At 39.9% G+C, this 25,259-nt stretch overlaps 2 protein-coding genes and 1 long non-coding RNA gene across 4 annotated transcripts; all 3 read left to right on the top strand.

Annotated features, from left to right (window-relative positions):
- Positions 1–352: 352 nt before the first annotated feature.
- Positions 353–10,104, top strand: LOC144054160 (uncharacterized). 2 transcript variants are annotated; one of them, XM_077569301.1, is made up of 2 exons: positions 353–743; positions 9,125–10,104. In XM_077569301.1, exons 1-2 carry the CDS (start codon positions 620–622, stop codon positions 9,883–9,885), a joined length of 885 nt encoding a protein of 294 aa, XP_077425427.1. In that variant the 5' UTR covers positions 353–619; the 3' UTR covers positions 9,886–10,104. The 2 variants fall into 2 exon arrangements, 1 of the variants encoding a protein (XP_077425427.1); XR_013294616.1 differs by lacking the exon at positions 353–743 and adding an exon at positions 7,801–7,950 and having other exon boundaries at positions 9,125–9,272.
- Positions 2,661–8,650, top strand: LOC144054162 (uncharacterized). Its single transcript, XR_013294617.1, has 2 exons — positions 2,661–2,952; positions 5,731–8,650. It is a non-coding gene; the product is annotated as an uncharacterized LOC144054162 (long non-coding RNA).
- A 2,471-nt stretch (positions 10,105–12,575) lies between the features above and the next one.
- On the top strand, positions 12,576–15,592 carry LOC144054158 (uncharacterized). Its single transcript, XM_077569299.1, has 2 exons — positions 12,576–12,987; positions 13,725–15,592. Exons 1-2 carry the CDS (start codon positions 12,831–12,833, stop codon positions 14,900–14,902), a joined length of 1,335 nt encoding a protein of 444 aa, XP_077425425.1. The 5' UTR covers positions 12,576–12,830; the 3' UTR covers positions 14,903–15,592.
- The last annotated feature ends 9,667 nt before the right edge of the window (positions 15,593–25,259 follow it).

The raw sequence follows: 25,259 nt of genomic DNA on the forward strand, positions 1-25,259 counted from the left end.
AAGCACTTGTGATTTTTTTTAAGTCCCCTAGATGGTGCTCTTGGTTGGAAGATGCAGTGGAAATTTGATACATTTCCATTGCACTAGGCTTTATATTTAAACCAAGAGCACCATCTAGGGGACTTAAAAAAATTCACAAGTGCTTCATGAAGCTTCATTTTGCCATCACTGCCCGAAAGCACAAAAAGTGAAGTGGAATCCTTAGCGTTTCTTTGTCGCTTTTATTTCGAACTACACTCAAACCTAGCGAATCATTTCCTGAATCAGTCACGAGGTTCATCCGCTTCGCGGGGCTTCAAACGTCACCACGTACGTCATCAACACGCGCATCGACTCGTCGTTCATAAACCACTCGTCACCGGCACACGCTTCAGGGATTCGACCCGAGAAGTACGAATTTCGTACTGAACGGACTTAAACATCGACACTGTGCCTCTGTCACTTCTTTATTGAAGTCAAACATAATTGCTTCATTTCGTGTCTGATTAAATGTACCAGACAGTGCTCGTCGAAATCTCTCGGCCCTGTTTATGTTAGCCTAGCTTAGCTTAGCTTGCTAGCCGCCAAAAAGGATACGGCCGTCAAATGTGTGCGTAAAGTGTCGTGACTTGGTGTGAAAATGTGCGCAAGAACGAAAGTCAAGTACGAAGAGGAGCTTTGTGGAGCACAAGAGGAGAACGAGCGACAACGTCAACTACTGGACGCTGTTTGCAAGCAGCCTCGAGTTGTGTTGAACAGAGCGGGTTTGTCACTTGTTTAATTCATACTTTTCAACAATATGTCCGTATTTATTTTTGAAAGGAATCTTCATCCGGGCACTTTGTTACGTACAATTACAGTTTTTCCTCAGTCGCCATGGACTATATGAACAAATCAGTTCCGCATTCGACGTACGAGTGCACCCAACCTTCCGGTGCGGGGAGACTTTAGCGGAGCGCACTGTTGATGTGATGTAAAACTCTAAGCCTAAATCTTTAATCCACTGAAAAAGAACAGGAGTCACTCCTTGCTTTAATACTATGTCATCAGAATTTTAAAACGACTAATTAGATCACCCAGAGCCGTAATTTTAACGGCTTGAGCTCTTGTAATGATGTAATTGCTTAAAATGATTATTACACGTAAATACAAGCCGTTTGAGTAGCTACTAAAGGAATATAAGAGTTTGTAAAGATGGGAATAAAGGAAATAAGGGTTTGAGTAAGGATGTACAAGAATGCAGTGCTTCAGAGTAAACAGGAGCCAGCTTCAAGGACGAGATAAGACCGAAGGCCAGAAGTCTGGGGGAGATTCCAGCCAGAAGCAGCCCGAAAACAACTTGGCGAAGAAAGGACGTCCAATCATAGAGAGCTAAAGTTAAAACTGCAGTAACACATAGCCAATAGAATTATGTTAGGATGTCTTTGTCTTGTGTGATTTGCATATTGTGTAGTATAACTATTCACTGGGGCAACTCGGATGAGAATACGTCTGCTGGTGGCAACAGAGGCGTACAGAGCTGTATTGAGAGGGACCCGAGACCCAGGTGCTTGTATTAGATCTGTGTGTTAGGAATAAATCCACTCGTGTGTGAAAATGCCGGCTTCCTGATACCTTTCTATTGCAGAACGAGCATGCTATTGTTGGATGAGTGATAGTTTGGTAAGGTCACAAATTGGAGTCAGATTATTAACTTAAATTTATATTAATATAGCAATAAATTCCAACAATTTATGGTGACCCCGACGTGATGCAAGAGAGGTAAAAAAGAAGTCTGGGACTTCGAGAAAACCACAAGAGTCTGGGACTCAAGGATCTGGGATCCACGTCCACACTCAGGTGACGACCTGAAAAAGCCACACGTCCGATCGGTTTTCCTCTTGGGCCCATACTCAAACAAGGTGAGCAGATTCCTTTTGTTTAAATTCTGCACATTGGCAACGCTAAATTATGAGAGGAAGGAATGTGGGACGTGTTAGTAGGGTATAAAATCTGGGATTTACCTACTCGAATAAGTTTGGAACTGTTCGTGGTTTGATACGGTTTAAAATCTGGGATTTACGTATAAAGTGTGGACATTAGTAGGGTATAAAATCTGGGATTTACCTACTAGAATAGGTCGCAACTATTCGTGGTTAGATACGGTGTAAAATCTGGGATTTACGTATCGATACGGTTTAAAATCTGGGATTTACGTATCAGTGTGGAAGCGGTGTGAATGTAAAAACTAAAATTAAACTGCAAGAGAAGTGATTAGGACACGTGCGAGTGGATTTAAGGATGGCAGAGAAGAGATAGTGTGATGAGGGTCTCGGGTCCCCTGAAGTCTGGTCGGAGATTAATGGTCATTACGCTAAAATGGAATCACAGTTGATTAGTGGAATAGAAAGTAAGAGAGGAAAAGAAAGAGGTTGAGTACCACGGGGGATTGGCTTTTGGGTTGATTGTAGGTGTGTTATTAGCCGCTAAGTGTTGATCACACTTAAGTGAGTGCTGTTGTGTGTGTTGTGCTATCAGCGGTCTGTGTTGAACACACAAGACGTCTGCTGTGTTAAACGCCCGTTTATTGACGGTGCGTGGTGTGATATTAGCCGTCCGTGAATTTTTTACGTTCGAGGGCTGTGTGTTATAAGTCGCCGTGAAGATCCAGGATATATTTGTTGATCGCGCAAAAGGTATTTAATATCTGTTTCGTTTTCGTCTTGTTTGTGTTTGTCTGGAAAAAAAAAAAAAAAAAAAAAAAATTTTCTGGGGGGATTAATGAGAATAGTTTTGATCTGTTATATCGTAGTATCATAAGTGAGACGTCACTGACTTTATAAATATTAAAAACGACTAATTACTACATATTATGGACGAAAAAATTGACCGTAACTAAGGAGGTTTGTATAGACTTCCGGTCGAGAGTCAGAATTGGTCGCTAAGCGAACAGTGAGGTCATGATGCTGGACGCATTTCCACCACAGCGTCAACGTAAGTATGAAACTCTTTTAAATGTATGAATGCGCACGAATTGTGATAGTGGTTGGTTCTCACCGTTGTAAAATGTGGTGTGTTTGTGGAACTTGATTGTGTAAACAGCGCCAGACGCTGATTACCTCCGTGAAAAACACTTCTATAAGTTTCTTCGAATGGAAGAAAAGTTAGACGTGTGGGGTCGTGAGCCAAATGTTGGTGTGTGCTAGAATGTTAGCGTGGGATAGCTCTGTGAAAGTTGCGCAGATGATTGTGATTTTGAGAATGAGGAAACTGATGCTAAGCTAGCGGCTCTGCCAGCGTACAAGTTTTGCGCAGAAGAGGAGTTTTTGGTAAGATGCTACTGTGCGAATCTGTTTTTAAGGCTAAGGATGAGTTAGCTGCGGGCAGCCGCATCTATTAAGAAATTGGAACATAAATTGGATGAAGTGTTGACTGTGAAAGATGACCCGGGGGGAAAATTTGAACCAAGCGAGAGCTCTTGGCTTAGAAATGAATTGCTGAGTGTACGCGTTTGTTTGTTTGTTAAGCTCCATGGTGTGTTGTGGCCACGCGTTTTTTCGTTGTTTGTTTTAAATTGTGCGCGACGTGTCTGTGTCGCAGCCGTAACGTTGCGATGGATTGTGCGCGAATAAGTCGACCTTTGAGCTATAAGTACGTGGTGAAGTTATTATTAGACGAATAAATGGTGTATTTTACAAATGAGTGCGCACTTCGGAGTGGTTTGTGTTCGTCTGTGGTTCAACAACTGAGACGACACTGAATTAAGTTGAGGAGGTTGTGTGTGAGTGTTTGTTGAGCCCAGTTGGTGAAATGTTTGGAGCATGTGTGGATTGTGTGATTTTTTTTCCTTGTTTGTGTGCCTGCAGGGAGTTTGTGACTGTTTGTGTGACTCTGACAATGGGAAAGGTGTGTTGTGTGATGTTCTAGCGAGATTTTAGAAATCAAAATGGCCGTTTGGTCTGTTTCTCCTCACTGCCTTTGTGGAGATGAGGAAAGTGCAGAAGTTAAGTGAATGGAAGTGTAAGTTTAGTCCTCTCTCCCATTGTCTCCATTTGGGAGACTTGTAGTCTGTTGTGTGTGTGAATAGCAGGGGTCTTCTAGTCATAAAATCAAATTGTTCCTGTTATGCGGAAGGATATAGAGGTCTAGGTGTTAACTACAGGCCACTATCATATTATTTTTAAAATCAGATCCGTGTTTTTTATAGTTGAATAAGTAATAAAACCAAATTTTAATTGAAATAGACTTTTCATTTTTGATTTTTATATTTCCCCTGCATCTCTGATAACTTATTCGTAGGTGTGAAAATGATTTAACCTTTGTCTTTATCTGAGTCCCATTCTAGAAGTCTGGAAAGGACTTCCATCCAAGTGGCCAGGGTGACTGACTGACAGCTGTCACATGTTTCTTAAATTTAAGGTCACATGTAATGAAGAAGGAGTCTATGGTAGACATATGCGTAAATATAGTAATACTACTTGCTATAATGTAGAACACATTTAGATGAAACTACAAAATACATAGTTTTTGAGAAAATTATTATTATTTTTTGATTATAACAAGCATATAAATCTCTTGCTATGATCTCATCTCCCTCTGTCTGTTCCGAGTGTATAAGTGTTTCAGGCAGGTTCAATCTTTGACGAGAGGTGTTGTTCTTGGGTGTCTCCAACGTGCTGGAATAACCTGGCTGTTGGGCACAGAGTGGACGGCGAACTGAACAATGGTCACTTTCGGGGGGGGAAGTGATCACACGGACTGCGAAAAGGATGGTATACTGCAAATCCGCTCGCCATGAGACTGTTCAATGACTCTTATGAATTATCTGAGCAAAATGTCCATCAACTCTTTGAGCAGACATCTCAAACTCTCATCACAGCCGTCCTGATGAAACTGTCAGCGGTCTCCAGAGACAGCTAAGGCCTGCTTTGAACTTTGCCCTGCATAAACTGCTATCAACAAGGACAGGAAGGAATATGAACTCCAGTGTGGACTCAAAGTTCGAGTCATCTGAGATCGGCCTTTGAGTCATATTTTGGTCTGTTTTGAGTACAGTTTGCACTCTGTACTGTGTCGGTAAAGGAGATGTGATCTATAGCAACGCAGTTTCGGAAGTTGAGAACGGCTTATGTGAATTAGGGTAGTATAAAATTTATTCTAATCTTTAAAACTATATTTTCCGTTGTTTGATGCTTGTTGAATTTGGTCTTCTAATTTTTTGCCCATTTTCCTTTTAAATTTTAGCTTCTGGATTGGACTCAGATGTGGAACACTTACGGCAAAATTGCTGGTTAAAATTTTTAAATTTTTGATTAAGGTCGCAGCACTGATTTTTAATTGGGTCATGATCTGCAAAGTTGCCTAGTGTGTTTTACAAGCCCCGCTACTATGTAGAAGAGGGGAGGATAATTAGCATTTTAAGATTACTTTTTGGTTTATTTGAAGTAGGTATTTTGATCTTTTATCTTATTTTACAGTTAGTTAGTTTTTTCCTCACCCTGTGTTGCCTGGACGGAATTCAAATTTGCGGCTCCAAGGGTTTTGTTTTTAGGAATTGTTGCAAGACTAAGCAGGATCTGCTCCTGTAGTCTTGGTGTTGGCCAAATTGCCCCAATTTGGTTTTTATAATCTACAGGACACAAGGTGTCTGTTTTTCCTCTTTGAAGCAGCAATTTGGAAGCGGCTGCAGTTTTCACATTCGGGTCTGAAATGATCAAAATTGATCTTTATCAGATGGGGGAATGACTGGTCTGTCTGTGTATGGTTGAAAAGGAAGTCTGATGTGAGAATGAAGTTTGGTGTGAGGAATTTACAGGCAGCGAATGAAGAGGATGGGAGTTGGAAAAATAAGTTCTACAAAGATGACAAAAGACGACCCTTATAGCAGAAATACGGTAAGTATGTTCCATCTCAGAAACAATTGAAAAGTATAATTTCTAGAGCCCATGGAATATGCCATTTAGGTGTGGAAGGAACATTGACACACCTGGGTGACATTTTTTCATGAGACAAGTTGTTAAAATTGAACTGCAGTGTTTATTTAAGGTATAAGTATAAATCTCTTCTCAGACTGTTCATGGCCCGGCCGGACATGAATAGTTCTGAGTTAAGATGATGTTGTTTTTAAATGATTTACACTGCTATAATAAGAAACCAGCGTTAAAAATACACAAATTTGATGTACGACAAAGAGCAACATTATGCTCAGGCATTGGAGCTGTGGATTGAGACCACAGGTAAACACCCAGGCAGCTACCCTGAAGCTGAGATGATGTTCAGGATGGCGATGCTGAACGGCCTCCCAAATGAGGTGCAAGCGATTATGAGAATTGAAACTAAAGGACAAAAGTGGTACCATTACTCACAGTTGCGCCCGGCCCCAGAATTTGTGCCTGCCAATGGTGAGCTTAAAGATTGACTGCCCGGACGGGCAGGTCAAGAGAGGGAATGTGTCGATGGCGAGAATTGGATCAAAATCGGACTCGGAAGTGTCTGAACAAAATCGACGACGATGCAAATGTTTAACTTTATTGACTATTTTGTTTGCAGGCTTGTGCTTTGTGTGGACTATGTTAGCGTTTGAACATATGGTGCGGGATGATAGAAGTGATGGAACGAAAGGAGAACGAGTGATGGTGTATCATTCCTGTAATGGAAAGGTATGGTATGAAGCAGAGCAAGATGGTGGTAAGACGCTGACACAGACACAACAACTACTGTTAAATCTGAAGTGTAAACAACCGACACAGGTATCTCTATGGTCACTAATAATTGGCTCCTGATGGCTGAACAGGCCGCTAATAATACTAACGAGGATTGTTTAGTATGTTTAGGTGCAAGACCAATTTTGAAAATCATGGCAGCAACTGCTGTACCCAAAACCTGTCTCTTTGGTTTCCTGTAAAACAAAACTCTCCAAGGAAAGTGCAGCCAATTGGATTCGGCCTTTCCACTGACAAATATGGAAAAGCAAAAGCCCATTTTTGACATCCATGTTGCACAACAAAATTTTACCTGCCTAAAGTTACATGGGAGTGGCCCTGGGATTGGAAACATCCAGGAGTCATGGTGTAATGAAAATGTGTCTTTGCCAGCAGGAATCCCACTCGCTCGGGCTGACGTGTGGCTGTGGTGTGGGACGAAAGTGTTGTATGATAGGCTTCCCCCCAATGCCTCAGGTAAGTGCGCCCTAGTAACGCTGATCATGCCAATTAGTGTGACAGCATTAGACATGGCCAGAATAAATTGGGAAGGCGTTAGACAGTGGGGAAAAATCCCCGTCCTTGGGAGAAAGAAAAGGGACATGCAAGAATGGTTGAATGCAGGAGACCCCACATACATAGATGCAATTGGAGTTCCGAGAGGGGTCCCTGATGAATACAAATTGGTGGATCAAGTGGCGGCAGGATGGGAGAGTATTTTTCTGTTTATTACAGTAAACAAAAATGTGGACCGGATTAATTATGTCCACTATAATGTCCAACGATTGGCGAACTTTACCACTTCGGCACTCCAGGCAGTGCACGAGCAATTAGCAGCCACGTCTCTTATGGCATTCCAAAATAGAATGAGTTTAGATATGGTGTTAGCTGAAAGAGGAGGAGTGTGTGGTATTTTTGGGGAGCAGTGTTGTACTCTGATCCCCAACAATACATCTCCTGATGGTCGCCTTACTAAGGCATTGGAGGGTCTGCGCACGCTAAGTAATAAAATGAAAGAGCATTCAGGCGTGGACACCAGTTGGTACTCTGACTGGTTAAACGTCTTTGGCAAATATAAAAGCTTGATTGCATCAGTATTGATGTCTATCGCGATGTTTTCCGCTATTATGGTGTTATGCGGCTGTTGTTGTATTCCATGTATCAGATCATTGACTGTTCAGACAATGGAACGCACGTTGGGGCCACTACCCCCGGGTGGTCAGTATATGATGATCCCACAGAAGGACCCCCAGGAAGCGGAGACAGCTGTCGCCCTCCGGGAGTCCAGGATGTAAGTATGTGAAGGTGGTCTCAGGGACCTGCGGCCATGAGAGAGAGTGAAAGTTTTATATTAATTTTTTATTAGAAGTGAAGTTTTTTATAGATTTTTTATAAGAGTGAAATCTTTATTGATGTTTATTCATTTTTGATTGTTTAGTGTTTTTTTTTAGCTCGTGTTTAATAGATTTTTAGCTTAATGGCTAGTGTTTTTTTAGCTCGTCTTTAATAATAAAATAAGGTATGTGAGTGATGACCTCAGTCGTCTGAGGTCATGAGAGGGATTAAAGGAATATAAGAGTTTGTAAAGATGGGAATAAAGGAAATAAGGGTTTGAGTAAGGATGTACAAGAATGCAGTGCTTCAGAGTAAACAGGAGCCAGCTTCAAGGACGAGATAAGACCGAAGGCCAGAAGTCTGGGGGAGATTCCAGCCAGAAGCAGCCCGAAAACAACTTGGCGAAGAAAGGACGTCCAATCATAGAGAGCTAAAGTTAAAACTGCAGTAACACATAGCCAATAGAATTATGTTAGGATGTCTTTGTCTTGTGTGATTTGCATATTGTGTAGTATAACTATTCACTGGGGCAACTCGGATGAGAATACGTCTGCTGGTGGCAACAGAGGCGTACAGAGCTGTATTGAGAGGGACCCGAGACCCAGGTGCTTGTATTAGATCTGTGTGTTAGGAATAAATCCACTCGTGTGTGAAAATGCCGGCTTCCTGATACCTTTCTATTGCAGAACGAGCATGCTATTGTTGGATGAGTGATAGTTTGGTAAGGTCACAAATTGGAGTCAGATTATTAACTTAAATTTATATTAATATAGCAATAAATTCCAACACTACTAAAGCTATTTTGTTTATTAGATTTTTTTTAAATGTAAATTATGTATTGTAGCTCCTCTCCCGGGACTACTGGAGTCCGTCCACACAGTGGTTGGTGTTTTCATCCCTAATATTCAATGTTTGTATATCATTTTTTTTTTTATTATATCCGGAACAATCAGGGTTACAAAGTTATGATAAGTGATTTCTGGAACAAAATGAAGACTGAGACGATACGTAACATTCGCCAGATTTGTTATTCTTTCACGGATTTGGCCCATGTGATAATCTTAAATATAAAATACATAACATCCCAATAAATGGACTTTACGAAACCATGTGTATCTTGTGTCCCGCAGACGTCAGTGAAAAATATCTTTGTCCTGAGCGGAGGGAGCCAGAGTTCCCTGGTGTGAAAGAGGAGGAGGAGGAGGACTTGCAGCCTCTTCAAGTTAAAGAAGAGGAGCAGCCACAGCCTCCCAACATAAAAAAAGAGGAGCGGCTGCCGCCATACATTAAAGAGGAGGAGCATTTCACAGAGTTGCCCGTGACTGCTGTCCATTTGAAGACTGAAGATGAATGTCAATATGAAGAGAACAAAGGGGCGGAGCTTCCCAGCAGCAGCTCAAGACAACAAATAACAACAGAAGATGATGAGGACCAAGCAGACAATCGGTTACCTCCAACGTCAGATGGTGAAGACGCGTCACACTCTCCTCACACTAGTGACTATGAACAGTTTGACGGTGATGTGACATGTCACACTGACAGCAAACGTTGGAAATGTTCTCAGTGTGGGAAAACTTTTGGCTACAAGTGTCATTTGAGAACCCATTTGATTGGCCACACTGGTGAGAAACCTTTTGCCTGCTCAGTTTGTGGTCAAAAATTTGCTCGCAAGGAAACCATAAAAATACACACAAGAACCCACGCTGGCGAGAAGCCTTTTGCCTGCTCAGTTTGTGGTCAAATTTTTGCTCAGAAGGGAAACTTAAAAATACACACAAGAACCCACAGTGGAGAGAAGCCTTTTGCCATGCTTCATAGCCATCTCTTTGTTTTCCTGTTCATTAAAAAAAAGTATTGCTATCCTCTAAATGTTGCTGTTAGTTTGAGTTGATGCATTTCAAATGTGTTTTGTTTCATCTGCCAAATTGTAACGTTAATTTAACTTGAATGAGATGAAGGCTTTTTACTGTTTAAATTGTTTGTTTGTTTTTTACACTTTCAAAGAAAATGGACCAGTAGTTCAAAAAAATGGTGGATTTGTAAGCCATGTTTGAAAACAATTTAGTATTTTTGTTACAGTGGAAACTAGAATTAAAGGCGAATCCACGACTGTGTGCTTTTGTTTCATTTTTGTGTGCTCTGGATTGTACCAATTGGGACCAGTAGATGGCAGTGTACAATGGAGCAAAACAGCTGTAGATAGAGAGTCTGGCCAACTGAAAACACGGACGCCATGTTACCCTCGGCCACAGGAGGGCGCGTGCGCTCAAGCGTGCTGTAGCCCATGAGCATGCCTATCGTTTTCCGCGCAAAACACTAGATAACTTTCTTACACAAACTATAGCTGCACAGTTGTTTTTAATATTTTCCCTTGTTTTATTTTTAATTTTTTTTGCCTTTGAGGAATTTGACAAGCCAATAATATAAGGAATACTTTACACTGCATAAATAATACAGGCTATTACTAGTATAATATGGTATACAGTATTTTTTACTGTACATGGATTTTGATTTTCAACCTTGTGAATGCTGCAAATGTATCAGTGTGTTCATACATAACACATAATACGTTCAAATAGAGATCTGATTACATATATTTGCTTTTATGTCCTGCTTTTGGCGCCTGATATGACAAGCAAGATACCTGATAATAAAGCCAATTTCATGGTACCAATGAATGTGATATAACAGGTTCCTCTGTAACTTGTGAGTCATAAGGAATATATGGTCCAAAATTTAAACATGATTTCAGTGTAACTGACAACCAAATGTCATATTTTCTTATCATTTTTTTATCAATGTCTTTCAATCGTACATATACCATTATTTATAACATTTATTTACGACACAAAATTCACAAATAATTTCCACATTATGGGCTCTGTTTTATCAAGAGTTCAAATTAATATTGATTTCAATTATGAGTTTGTAGAGACGAGAGAGTGAATGGACTTAAAACCAATTATAACTTCTAATAAATTTGAATTCTTGATAAAGCAGGGCTCTGGACTGCCAACACTTCATTAATCCAAAGTCTTAAAAAAATTAAAAAGTAACACGGCACACTTCACTCATTTGACGAGGTAGAAGACTTCGTGACTGAAGTCCACCTACTTCAAATCGTGTTATTTTACTTATTTCACATAAGAATGATGTGTTTTACTTTCACTTCCCACAATTTCCTCCTTTGTGAGTTTCTATCCTTGCATTTTCATTTCTTTCCCACTTCTTCAAGCATAAAATAAAATAAAATAAAACTTAAAATCAGCCATAAATCCTTGTTTACAGTTTTTCCACTAAGCACAATGAATATGATATTTGCCTATCAAAAAAATAATATTAATTAAATGCCAAACTGAAAAGTTCAAATCATCCATAAAGAAAATAACAAGACTTAATTCCATTTGTGGAACGTCATTAATTCTTACCGACAACCAAGTTCTTATATCAGTCCAAAATCTTTGTGAAATAGAGCAAAGGAGAAAAAAAACAAAACAAATGATCCAAAGTTTCTTCGTCATTTTGGCAGAAGGAACAGTTATCTACCTCAAACTTAAAATTTCTCTTTAGAAATTCTGCCACAGGGTATATCTCATTTATGAATTTAAAAGTTTGTTTCACTTTAGGCAACACAGGCCATATAATATATTTTGGAAATGCCTTATTTATATGAACTGAATTTACTCAATTAAAACCCTGCCAAACAGTCCCTCTACCAAAATCATGAAATATTCTGTTTTTAAATACCTTTCCAATTATTTTTTTGTCACATTTCTTATCAAAAAGATTGTATTCATCCACCATTAGACAGGGCAATGCCTTTGAAGCATTCTTATACACCAAAAAAACAACAACTCTGAATTAAGAGAATCAAGGGTAAAGGGATTACATCGCAGATTTTGCTATATTCTCTTAGAGAACAGTTAAAGTTATATTTCACTGTAAAGTCTAAATCACTTGTTTTTTTAAAATCCATTACTATCCATTAAATCAGTTACACATTTTTATTTTAAATATTGATTTTCTATTAATCATAATTATTCTATTGTTCCACAAAATTGTCTTGTGAGGAGAAAACTGATGGGCAAATATTAAAAAAAAAATTGTTTATCAAAATTAGACAACTTTATCGGGACTCTGCTCACATCAAAATCACATTTCACCACAAAATCCAAACAACCAATCTTTTTAAACAAAGATCTAGGGATGTGGTATCACATAGAATTGGGCTGCGACAAACAAGACTTAATCCAATTCACTCTAAATATACCAATCATCGATTAAAATTATGGAGCTTTCACACCATCCTTGTCATATTCCTTAACAAGCTGGGATCTTTTAATATAATCTGTTTTATTCCTCCATAAAAACTGAAACATAACGCTATTGGCTTTATTCATATTTCATGAGGATATACAGGAACTAAACATGTTTCTTAATCGTCCAAATGGAGTTTGAATATTTTTTTTGTTTACTCTCTAAACGAATATAGAATTAAACGTTTTATTTTAGATTTTGTTTTTTTTAACAATATATGTCGTTACATGAGATTTGTCCAAATGTGGTTGCCGTAGAGTTCATGTGACGGTGACCGAAACATTCCTGGCTGCATTCAAATAACACACTTATTTACATAATTCATCCTGAATTCGTACTGAACGGACTTAAACATCGACACTGTGCCTCCGTCACTTCTTTATTGAAGTCAAACATAATTGCTACATTTCGTGTCTGATTAAATCGTATCAGACAGTGCTCGTCGAAATCTCTCGGCCCTGTTTATGTTAGCCTAGCTTATCTTAGCTTGCTGGCCGCCAAAAAGGATACGGCCGTCAAATGTGTGCGTATAGTGTCGTGACTTCGTGTGAAAATGTGGGCGCAAGAACGAAAGTCAAGTACGAAGAGGAGCTTTGTGGAGCACAAGAGGAGAACGAGCGACGTCAACTACTGGACGCTGTTTACAAGCAGCCTCGAGTTGTGTTGAACAGAGAGGGTTTGTCACTTGTTTAATTCATACTTTTCAACAATATGCCCGTATTTATTTTTGAAAGGAATCTTCATCCGGGCACTTTTTTTTACATACAATTACAGTTTTTCCTCAGTCGCCATGGACTATATGCACAAATCAGTTCCGCATTCGACGTACGAGTGCACCCAACCTTCCGGTGCGGGGAGACTTTAGCGGAGCGCACTGTTGATGTGATGTAAAACTCAGCCTAAATCTTTAATCCACTGAAAAAGAACAGGAGTCACTCCTTGCTTTAATACTATGTCATCAGAATTTTAAAACGACTAATTAGATCACCCAGAGCCGTAATTTTAACGGCTTGAGCTCTTGTAATGATGTAATTGCTTAAAATGATTATTACACGTAAATACAAGCCGTTTGAGTAGCTACTAAAGCTATTTTGTTTATTCAATTTTTTTAAATGTAAATTATGTATTGTAGCTCCTCTCCCGGGACTACTGGAGTCCGTCCACACAGTGGTTGGTGTTTTCATCCCTAATATTCAATGTTTGTATATCATTTTTTTTTATTATATCCAGAACAATCAGGGTTACAAAGTTATAAGTGATTTCTGGAACAAAATGAAGACTGAGATGATACGTAACATTCGCCAGATTTGTTATTCTTTCACGGATTTGGCCCATGTGATAATCTTAAATATAAAATACATAACATCCCAATAAATGGACTTTACGAAACCATGTGTATCTTGTGTCCCGCAGACGTCAGTGAAAAATATCTTTGTCCTGAGCGGAGGGAGCCAGAGTTCCCTGGTGTGAAAGAGGAGGAGGAGGACTTGCAGCCTCTTCAAGTTAAAGAAGAGGAGCAGCCACAGCCTCCCAACATAAAAAAAGAGGAGTGGCTGCCGCCATACATTAAAGAGGAGGAGCATTTCACAGAGTTGCCCGTGACTGCTGTCCATTTGAAGACTGAAGATGAATGTCAATATGAAGAGAACAAAGGGGCGGAGCTTCCCAGCAGCAGCTCAAGACAACAAATAACAACAGAAGATGATGAGGACCAAGCAGACAATCGGTTACCTCCAACGTCAGATGGTGAAGACGCGTCACACTCTCCTCACACTAGTGACTATGAACAGTTTGACGGTGATGTGACATGTCACACTGACAGCAAACGTTGGAAATGTTCTCAGTGTGGGAAAACTTTTGGCTACAAGTGTCATTTGAGAACCCATTTGATTGGCCACACTGGTGAGAAACCTTTTGCCTGCTCAGTTTGTGGTCAAAATTTTGCTGAGAAGGGAAACTTAAAAAGACACACAAGAACCCACACTGGAGAGAAGCCTTTTGCCTGCTCAGTTTGTGGTCAAACTTTTGCTCAAAAGGGAAGCTTAAAAATACACACAAGAACCCACACTGGCGAGAAGCCTTTTGCCTGCTCAGTTTGTGGTCAAATTTTTGCTCAGAAGGCAAACTTAAAAATACACACAAAAATCCACACTGGCGAGAAGCCTTTTGCCTGCTCAGTTTGTGGTCAAACTTTTGCTCAGAAGGGAAACTTAAAAATACACACAAGAACCCACACTGGCGAGAAGCCTTTTGCCTGCTCAGTTTGTCGTCAAAAATTTGCTCACAAGGAAACCTTAGCAAGACACATGAGAATCCACACTGGCGAGAAGCCTTTTACTTGCTCCGTTTGTGGTCAGAATTTTGTTCAGAAGGAAACCTTAAAAAGACACACAAGAACCCACACTGGAGAGAAGCCTTTTGCCTGCTCAGTTTGTGGTCAAAATTTTGCTAAGAAGGGAACCTTAAAAAGACACACAAGAACCCACACTGGAGAGAAGCCTTTTCCCTGCTCACTTTGTTGTCAAAGATTCCCAAGTAAGGCTGAAGCTAAGAGGCACACGTGTGCTGGTGAGAATAGCAGCGATGAATGAAGCTTGATATGATCTCATTTATGAATTTACATTTAAAATGGTGCAGAAATTTCCAATGATCCGTGTACTTGTATTGTGTGTTGTGTGTCTTACTCTTGACTTACCCTATTTTGTCATTTAAATTCATATTTAAAATGTTACATCAACCTGACAAGGGGCTGCAGATGAAAACTATCTGACGGCTATAATCTGACATGTTTACTTGTAAATGTCCGTGCATTAGCGCTGTGCTGTGCTGTCACTATCAAAAAGTTTTAGAATCGATTAATCAGATTCATTGGAATTTTGCGTAACACTGTATTACAAAAGGATTTCCCCCCTGATTATTGTTTATTATTGGTCTTTATTTCATACTTCATATTCGTATAGTGATTTAAAAAGAAAAAAAAGTGGGGTTGAAGAAAAAAATGGCTCCAAACAATTAGTCGATTATTACAGTAGTTGTCGATTAATTGATTAATTCTGACAGCTCTACTCTGTCCCTTACATATATTTTTATAATACATTTTCCATGTTTAATATGCATGAAAGGTAATTACAATGACAGTGATTTTAAATGATCTCCATTTTTGTGCTCTATTTGTATTGCGTGGACAAGTGTTGACAATTCGGGAGAAACTTTGATTCATTGTGGTGAGATGAAAAAGTGTACCTGATTATGATCCTGAATAAAGTACTGCTCTTCGCATGCCTTTATCTCAACAACGTGCTCACACTCACGACTTTCAAATTTTCAATTCTATTTCAATTCCATTTTCTTACAATAAATCAAAAGCAAAGGATATTTACTTAAGTTGGAGATCGCTAGTTTGAAAACAGCCCCTTACTGTTTTTACCAAGTTAATCAAATTGCAGCCGGAAGTCACATCGCACGACTGATATCATTTTGTAGTCAATGCCGTCTCGGGGCTGATTCAAAAACTTATCGCTGGCTGAGTCTTTGGGACGAGTATTGCAAAGGTAAAACTTGTTTATGATGCAGTGCAGTCCTTTCATGAATATGACTCCGGCTCCAGAGCTGTGTGTTCGTGCAGTTGGAGTGGACGCTAACTATCTGGCTCATTAATGTGATTTGAAACATGCAATTCGACACCTCTGTTACAATCTTTGTTAGAGTGTACGTTTACTAGTAAAATGGATGAATATTTATCTACTAATTACAATTATCTACTGACCTCGCAAAAAAAGATCGCTGCAAATCCGTGAATACTTTGTGGGCTGCCAGTCCTTTCTGTCGATTGCTGCTATCCATCGACGTCTTTTGTCTTCATTAGTAGGTATGCGATAAAAAGCAACATTTGGTTTACTCCTTTGTCTGTCTGTACAACCGACCGCACAGCAAGATGTGACCGTTTTATAAGATGATCGATGAGATAAAGGACTTTACGCTGTACGAGATTCAATGGTTGCAATACAAGCAAGTGGCTCTTTTGGCGTCCAGCGTCCCCGAAGGGGCGTTCCCATGAGGGCTGTGACGTCACGTGCAAAAGGTCAATAGACCATGCATGGCTGCTTTTCTGTCTGGTGTCTGATGGAAGAGAGCGGGGGATGGGATTGACATTGAATGAGACGATAGACAGCACACCTTGACAACTATACTCAAAACGTTTTACTTCTGCTTCCAACTTTTGAAAATGGATATCTGTGATTTGCACTTCTTACTTTTTTGAAATAGTGTTGTTACGTTTTCAACCTCAGTGGATGACAACTGAAGGTATTATTTGATTATTATATTAAGTGTAATCTTTGCGTGTTCAAAATAATTGCATTGAGATCTCATGAAGAAGCTTTCTTTGCAAAGATTTATTTGAGAGCTCTCAAAGACACAGTTAGGGAACCCACATCTGAACGCAATGTCGAGCCCCCAAGTGTATGTCAGACTACAAATCATCCACTCATTTATAATCAAAAGATAAAAGGTTCCTCTTCCCGCCTCTTGATTGAACAAAGGACAGACATGTCGACTCCTAGGTTGAACAAAGGTGTAAAGTTGATGGTAAACAGACATGTGTATACAGTTCCCCTTCTTGCTCGGGGAACAGATAAGATTACACAGGATTTGACCTTAGACCTTATAATTTTACGACCAACTGACTACTGACAACAGACTCTGATAACTTCATGCACATTCCTATCTTCAATAGCTTTGAGGGTAATAGGATCAAATAAAGTTCACAAAATCATTATCCCACTGTATTCTTTTAACTACACTCATGATTATATCACATCTTTATGCTTATAAGTAAATTCAAAAACAGTAAAATTATAAATTGAAAATGTTAAATGTCTTCAGTCCCTCCATTGAACTAATATAAATTCAAAAAACCGGACATTTAATCCCACAATAGTCTAGAGAGAAAGTCCAGCGCAGATCTTGATCGTCGCAAAATGAAGCAATGTTTATGTGTGGAGTTCAGAAATAAGAACAGCAGGAGAGAGAGAGAGAGAGAGAGAGAGAGAGGGTAGTTTAGCAGTCATATGGCATTAAAGGACAATTTGATTCATTAAGAAATTTTCAGTGGAAGGGGCATATCATATGAAAAATAACCCTATGTGTCATAACTATATCCAACAAAATGTGTCACGACGCAATAGCAGATGTGTTTGTGCAGTGAAGTCATCTCCTGGTGAAGGTCCCCCCCATGGAACAGTGCCTCGGAAAGCACTTAGCATCCTCCTGGAACAGACAGCCGGGGCATCTGGGTCAGCAGCTTAGTCAACCCCCTCGGTCGGGGTCAATTGATGTGATTGATGAGCCTGGGACCACATGTGGCTCACATGTGGTGGATGTGGCCCCCACTATTATGATCAGCGAACCAGATCGACCATTTTTTCACCAATCTGTATGCAAAATCATTTTCATTTAGTCACTTATAACATACATAGTCTTCATTCTTTACTTTGAAAAGAGCACCTGGTAGTTTTTGTTAGCAAATGTTAATTGTTTAAGTTCTGTAGGTCCTGGAACGTGCTGTTGGACACGGAAAAAGTTATTTTTGTTGTGGCATTCAAACAGAATCCGTTTAATGACATTTGCACATTCAATGACACAATAATGAAAGTCTTGTAGCCATTGAAACTTTATGAGGCCAATTGTTTAATATTTCTATTTTTCTTTAATGTCCTTGAGATCAGAGATAATATACTAAATCAAATATGTTTTAATCTCAATGCCTTTTCTATATCTTATGAAGTTTTGTTTTTTCAAATGGGTTCGTCTGATCCAATATTCCTAGGAAACCCTTATGATGGTAGATAATGATTAATCAAATATTTTACCATGATATTTACTGTTGTAGCTTTAGCATAAATGTGCTTTTTGTCGTACATCAAATTTCTGTATTTTTTAACGCTGTTTTTTATTATAGCAGTGTAAATCATTTAAAAACAACATCATCTTAACCCAGACTGCTCACGTCCGGCCGGGCCGTAAACAGTCTGAGAAGAGATTTATATATATATATATACTTATACCTTTAATAAACACTGCAGTCCTGCAGTTCATTTTTAACAACTTGTCTCATGAAAAAATGTCACCCAGGTGTCTCAATGTTCCTTCCACACCTAAATGGCATATTCCATGGGCTCTAGAAATTATACTTTTCAATTGTTTCTGAAATTGAATATACTTACCTTATTTTCCCCATGAGTGTCTTTGCCAGCCCTTACTTTCCTCCCATGGTCAAAATCCGATCACCTCACTTCTCCTCCTGTGAATTTATTCACTCACATACTGTAGAAGTATCACTTCATTCACTCACATACTATAGAAGTATCACATCATTCACTCACATACTATAGAAGTATCACATTCAGACTAACTTATAGTCCTATATTTATTTAATTCAACATGAACTGTTTGTGTGCATACTTTCTTCGTGATACACACATACAGACCAGTAACTGACTCCCTCTCATCTGATAAGGATCAACTTTAATCATTTCAGACCTGAATGTGAAAACTGCAGCCACTTCCAAATTGCTGCTTCAAAGAGGGGAAAAAACAGACACCTTGTGTCCTGTTGATAAGAAAAACCAAATTGGGGCAATTTTGTCAGCACCAAAACTACAGGAGCAGATCCTGCTTGGCTTGCAACAACAATTCAATAAAACCAAAGCCCTTGAGGCGCAAATTTGAAACCTGTCCAGCAACACAGAGTGAGGAAAAAACAACCTAACTGTAAAGTAAGATAAAAGATCAGAGGGACCTACTTAAAACAAACCAAAAAGTAATCTTAAAATGCTAATTATCCTCACCTCTTCTACAGAGTAGTGGGGCTTGTATAACACAGCAGGCAACTTTACAGATCATGACCCAATTAAAAAAATTACAGTGCTGCGACCTTAACTCTTTCACTGCCACTGACGTTTAAAGATGTCAAGTAAAAACCTACCGAGCACTGCCAATGACGTCAAAAGACGTCATCCAATGATTTTTTTATTTTTTTTTGAAACGGGTAGAGGACACCCTTCTGCATGTCTGGTGAAAGTTTCCAGCCTGTCTGTTGTGCCTAATGACTATTTTTGGCCCCTAGAGGGCAGCGATGACTCTCTTTTGACAAGATCGGGTGGGCGTCAGTAGAGGCGGAGCTAGAGCGTCGAGCAGGAGATGAGAATGGAAGACAAAGGAAAAATGGCGGCCGGTCGCGAGGAGTTCACGCCCGAGCCGTTTTTTTAAAAGACCAAAAGCATCGCTGAAAGAGCACATTGTTGACGACGATGATCATCATCGATGATGAAGATGAGGGTGGTGACTCCGTGGTTGGGAAGCATTGACGCGGCAGTAGAAGACGTTAGAGGGAGCTAGATGGAGGAGGGAACGGGCAATGGCGAGCGTTTGCAAGCAGCTCTACACTTACAAGACGAAAGGCATCGACCAACGCTAAAATAGTACATTGATGACGACGATGATCATCATCGATGATGATGAAGGTGAATCCGAGCTTGACGGCGAAATTGGAACCGCTGATGCGGCGGCTATGACGGTGTCGTAACGCGGAGCGCAACCGAGCACGCACAGGCGGACGTTCGATCGGACGACGGAGAGTGCCCCGAGTCCAATGCATATTCATCGGAGGAAGTGTGTACAGTCTGCTACTTGCTTTTTATTCCCCGGAAAAAAAGCCCGTCAAGAAAGTGTAGCGTTTGCACGCAAAACGGACCAATGCGAAAGTGAAAGTAAACTGTTGTGCGAGTCCTGGCGTCTCCTTGCACGCAGGAGAGCGTTACAAAAGGAAAAACTGTATTTGAAACATCCACACAATTGTAAGTAGTACCACAGTTGCACACATTTGTAAATAGTTTGCGAAATTGTTTTGTCAAATTGTTACACTGTTAAATGGAAATAAACGTATTTTGTCATTTAAATTCATATTTAAAATGTTACATCAACCTGACAAGGGGCTGCAGATGAAAACTATCTGACGGCTATAATCTGACATGTTTACTTGTAAATGTCCATTCATTAGCGCTGTGCTGTGCTGTCACTATCAAATAGTTTTAGAATCCATTAATCAGATTCATTGGAATTTTGCGTAACACTGTATTACAAAAGGATTTTTCCCCTGATTATTGTTTATTATTGGTGTTTATTTCATACTTCATATTCGTATAGTGATTTAAAAAGAAAAAAAAAAGTGAAAAAAAAATTTTAATATTCTTGAAATCTAGTGTCAGTGAATGTTCTTACTCCACTTGCTTATGAAGGGATTTTATTATTATTATTTGCAGGAAAATAGCTAAATTTGTTTTCAAAGCTTGATATTGATGAGATTGGGAGTGGGACTTAATAGGTTTTTCTTCCTCCAACTCCTTTTCAGGCTAGGTTTAGTTGAGTATTGTCTGGAAAAATTTATATATTGTTGATGTTGATTGCGGCCATAAATAAATGAACAAATGAAATGAAATAAATGGGGAAACAAGTTTTAGACAACTTTATCGGGACTCTGCTCACATCAAAATCACATTTCAGCACAAAATCCAAACAACCAATCTTTTTAACTCTTTCACTGCCACTGACGTTTAAAGACGTCAAGTAAAAACCTACGGAGGGCTGCCAATGACGTCAAAAGACGTCATCCAATGATTTTTTTTTTTTTTGAAACGGGTAGAGGAAACCCTTCCGCATGTCTGGTGAAAGTTTCCAGTCTGTCTGTTGTGCCTAATGACTATTTTTGGCCCCTAGAGGGCAGCGATGACTGTCTTTTGACAAGATCGTGTGGGCGTCAGTAGAGGCGGAGCTAGAGCGTCGAGCAGGAGATCAGAATGGAAAACAAAGGAAAAATGGCGACCGGTTGCGAGCAGCTCACGCCCGAGCCGTTTTTTTCAAAGACCAAAAGCATCGACCAACGCTAAAAGAGCACATTGATGACGACGATGATCATCATCGATGATGATGATGATGGTGGTGACTCCGTGGTTGGGAAGCATTGACGCCGCAGTAGGAGACGTGGGGGGGGAGCTAGATGGAGGAAACGGACAATGGCGAGCGGTTGCAAGCAGCTCTACACTTACAAGACGAAAGGCATCGACCAACGCTAAAAGAGCACATTGATGACGACGATGATCATCATCGATGATGATGATGGTGAATCCGAGGTTGACGGCGAAATTGGAAGCGCTGACGCGGCGGCTATGACGACGTCATAACGCGGAGCACAACCGAGCACGCTCAGGCGGACGTTCAATCGGACGACGGAGAGTGCCCCGAGTCCAATGCATATTCATCGGAGGAGTGGGTACAGTCTGCTACTTGCTATTTATTCCCCGGGAGAAAAGGCCATCAAGAAAGTGTAACGTTTGCACGCGAAACGGACCAATGCGAAAGTGAAACTAAACTGTTGTGCGAGTCCAGCGGCGTCTCCTTGCACGCAGGGGAGCGTTACAAAAAGAAAAACTGTATTTGAAACATCCACATAATTGTAAGTAGTACCACAGTTGCACACATTTGTAAATAGTTTGCGAAATTGTTTTGTCAAATTGTTACACTGTTGAATGGAAATAAACGTATTTCGCAATCTAAAAACACTTTTTCATTGTTGGTGAAAGCGTTTTACAGAAGTAAAGCACTATTTAGGTGTTTGTGGCATCATTCATGGACAAAAAGAAGTGTACAATTCACTAGAGTGCATGAAATAACATCGTTTCACAAAAAGCTCTTTTTCTCCATTTTTTGTTTCAAAACAGAGAATTTCGGTGAAAGTAACCATTTTCTATTGTTGATTACTGAAGAACGGAATAAGGTAGAAACAAACTTTTTTTTCTGATGAAAGCTGAGAGTCCAATCTTTCATTTGGTAGTATGTGTGTTTCCATAGTCCAAACACAACATTTTCTGTGGACCTTGAAAGATCACTCAAAATGCTTAAATCGGCTGGCAGTGGGGACAACCCGGTTCTGAAAACGTCTGGCAGTGACGTTTAAAGACGTCAAGTAAAAACCTACGGTTCACTGCCAATGACGTCAAAAGACGTCATCCAATGATTTTTTTTTTTTTTGAAACGGGTAGAGGAAACCCTTCCGCATGTCTGGTGAAAGTTTCCAGTCTGTCTGTTGTGCCTAATGACTATTTTTGGCCCCTAGAGGGCAGCGATGACTCTCTTTTGACAAGATCGGGTGGGCGTCAGTAGAGGCGGAGCTAGAGCGTCGAGCAGGAGATGAGAATGGAAGACAAAGGAAAAATGGCGGCCGGTCGCGAGGAGCTCACGCCCGAGACGTTTTTTTTAAAGACCAAAAGCATCGCTGAAAGAGCACATTGTTGACGACGATGATCATCATCGATGATGAAGATGAGGGTGGTGACTCCGTGGTTGAGAAGCATTGACGCGACAGTAGAAGACGTTAGATGGAGCTAGATGGAGGAGGGAACGGGCAATGGCGAGCGTTTGCAAGCAGCTCTACACTTACAAGACGAAAGGCATCGACCAACGCTAAAATAGTACATTGATGACGACGATGATCATCATTGATGATGATGAAGGTGAATCCGAGCTTGACGGCGAAATTGGAACCGCTGACGCGGCGGCTATGACGGTGTCGTAACGCGGAACACAACCGAGCACGCACAGGCGGACGTTCGATCGGACGACGGAGAGTGCCCCGAGTCCAATGCATATTCATCGGACGAAGTGTGTACAGTCTGCTACTTGCTTTTTATTCCCCGGAAAAAAAGGCCGTCAAGAAAGTGTAACGTTTGCACGCAAAACGGACCAATGTGAAAGTGAAAGTAAACTGTTGTGCGAGTCCTGGCGTCTCCTTGCACGCAGGAGAGCGTTACAAAAGGAAAAACTGTATTTGAAACATCCAAATAATTGTAAGTAGTACCACAGTTGCACACATTTGTAAATAGTTTGCGAAATTGTTTTGTCAAATTGTTACACTGTTGAATGGAAATAAACGTATTTTGCAATAAAAAAACACTTTTTCATTGTTGGTGAAAGCGTTTTACAGAAGTAAAGCACTATTTAGGTGTTTGTGGCATCATTCATGGACAAAAAGAAGTGTACAATTCACTAGAGTGCATGAAATAACATCGTTTCACAAAAAGCTCTTTTTCTCCGTTTTTTGTTTCAAAAGAGAGAATTTCGGTGAAAGTAACCATTTTCTATTGTTGATTACTGAAGAACGAAATAAGGTAGAAACAAACTTTTTTTTCTGATGAAAGCTGAGAGTCCAATTTTTAATTTGGTAGTATGTGTGTTTCCATAGTCCAAACACAACATTTTCTGTGGACCTTGAAAGATCACTCAAAATGCTTAAATCGGCTGGCAGTGGGGACAACCCGTTTCTGAAAACGTCTGGCAGTGAAAGAGTTAAGTCCATTTATTGGGATGTTGTGTATTTTATATTTAAGATTATCACATGGGCCAAATCCGTGAAAGAATAACAAATCTGGCGAATGTTACGTATCGATCGTCTCAGTCTTCATTTTGTTCCAGAAATCACTTATCGTAACTTTGTAACCCTGACTGTTCCGGATATAATAAAAAAAAAAAGACATACAAACATTGAATATTAGGGATGAAAACACCAACCACTGTGTGGTGGGACTCCACTAGTCCCGGGAGAGGAGCTACAATACATAATTTACATTTTAAAAAATCTAATAAACAAAATAGCTTTAGTAGCTACTCAAACGGCTTGTATTTACGTGTAATAATAATTTTAAGCAATTACATCATTACAAGAGCTCAAGCCGTTAAAATTACGGCTCTGGGTGATCTAATTAGTCGTTTTAAAATTCTGATGACATAGTATTAAAGCAAGGAGCGACTCCTGTTCTTTTTTTAGTGGATTAAAGATTTAGGCTTAGAGTTTTACATCACATCAACAGTGCGCTCCGCTAAAGTCTCCCCGCACCGGAAGGTTGGGTGCACTCGTACGTCGAATGCGGAACTGATTTGTTCATATAGTCCATGGCGACTGAGGAAAAACTGTAATTGTACGTAACAAAGTGCCCGGAAAGCTCAAAAAGCTTATGAAAGCTTTAGCTCCTTCCTACGTTGTACCTACACGGCAGGTATGTATGTCACAACATGAAGCACTATATTATCGGATGAACCATTTCAATACTTTTCAATTCAATAAATTATACTTTTTTTTTAGACTTTGAAAGCCATGGTGGAAAAAAGGTACAAAGAAACCAAGGATAAAACAAAAGCCATTGTGGCAAAAGCATCTGCATGTAGTTTGTCATCAGATATGTGGACTTCCATCAATACTGATGCCTATCTCGCTGTCACATGTCATTTCTTTGATGAAACCACGTCTCTCCAATCAGTTGTACTGGGGGTGCAACATTTCCCTGAGGCACACACTGCAGCAAACATGGCTTCTATGAAAACTTCGCTAATGTCTGAGTGGGGTATCAGTGAAAAAGTGACATGTCTAGTGACTGATGGTGCAGCAAATATGGGAGCTTGTGCCAGAGAGCTTCATATGCGTCACACTATTTGTGTGGCACATACTGTAAATCTTTTGATAAAAAAAGCTCTTGACCAAAGTCCTGAATTATTCCACATCCGGACAAACTGTCGAAAGATAGTTGGTTATTTTAAAAGCAGCACTACAGCAAACGTAAGATCCTTACTTGTCCTATGTAACTTTTTTTTTTTTTCTTCTATACAGTATATTGATTTGACACTTGATTTTGTTTTAGGAGAGACTAACTCAGATACAAGTTCAAATGGGCTTTCCGGTGCTTAAACTTATTCAGGAGGTTGATACAAGGTGGAACAGCACTTATCTCATGCTTCAGCGTATGTACACTTTGAGAGAGCCTGTCGGAGCAGCTTTGGCTGGTCTACGTACTGATCTGACAGCCTTGTCTGCTGAACAATACAGAATTATTGCTGACTGTT

The sequence above is a fragment of the Vanacampus margaritifer genome, chromosome 6 (genome assembly GCF_051991255.1).
Source record: "Vanacampus margaritifer isolate UIUO_Vmar chromosome 6, RoL_Vmar_1.0, whole genome shotgun sequence".
NCBI lineage: Eukaryota > Metazoa > Chordata > Actinopteri > Syngnathiformes > Syngnathidae > Vanacampus > Vanacampus margaritifer.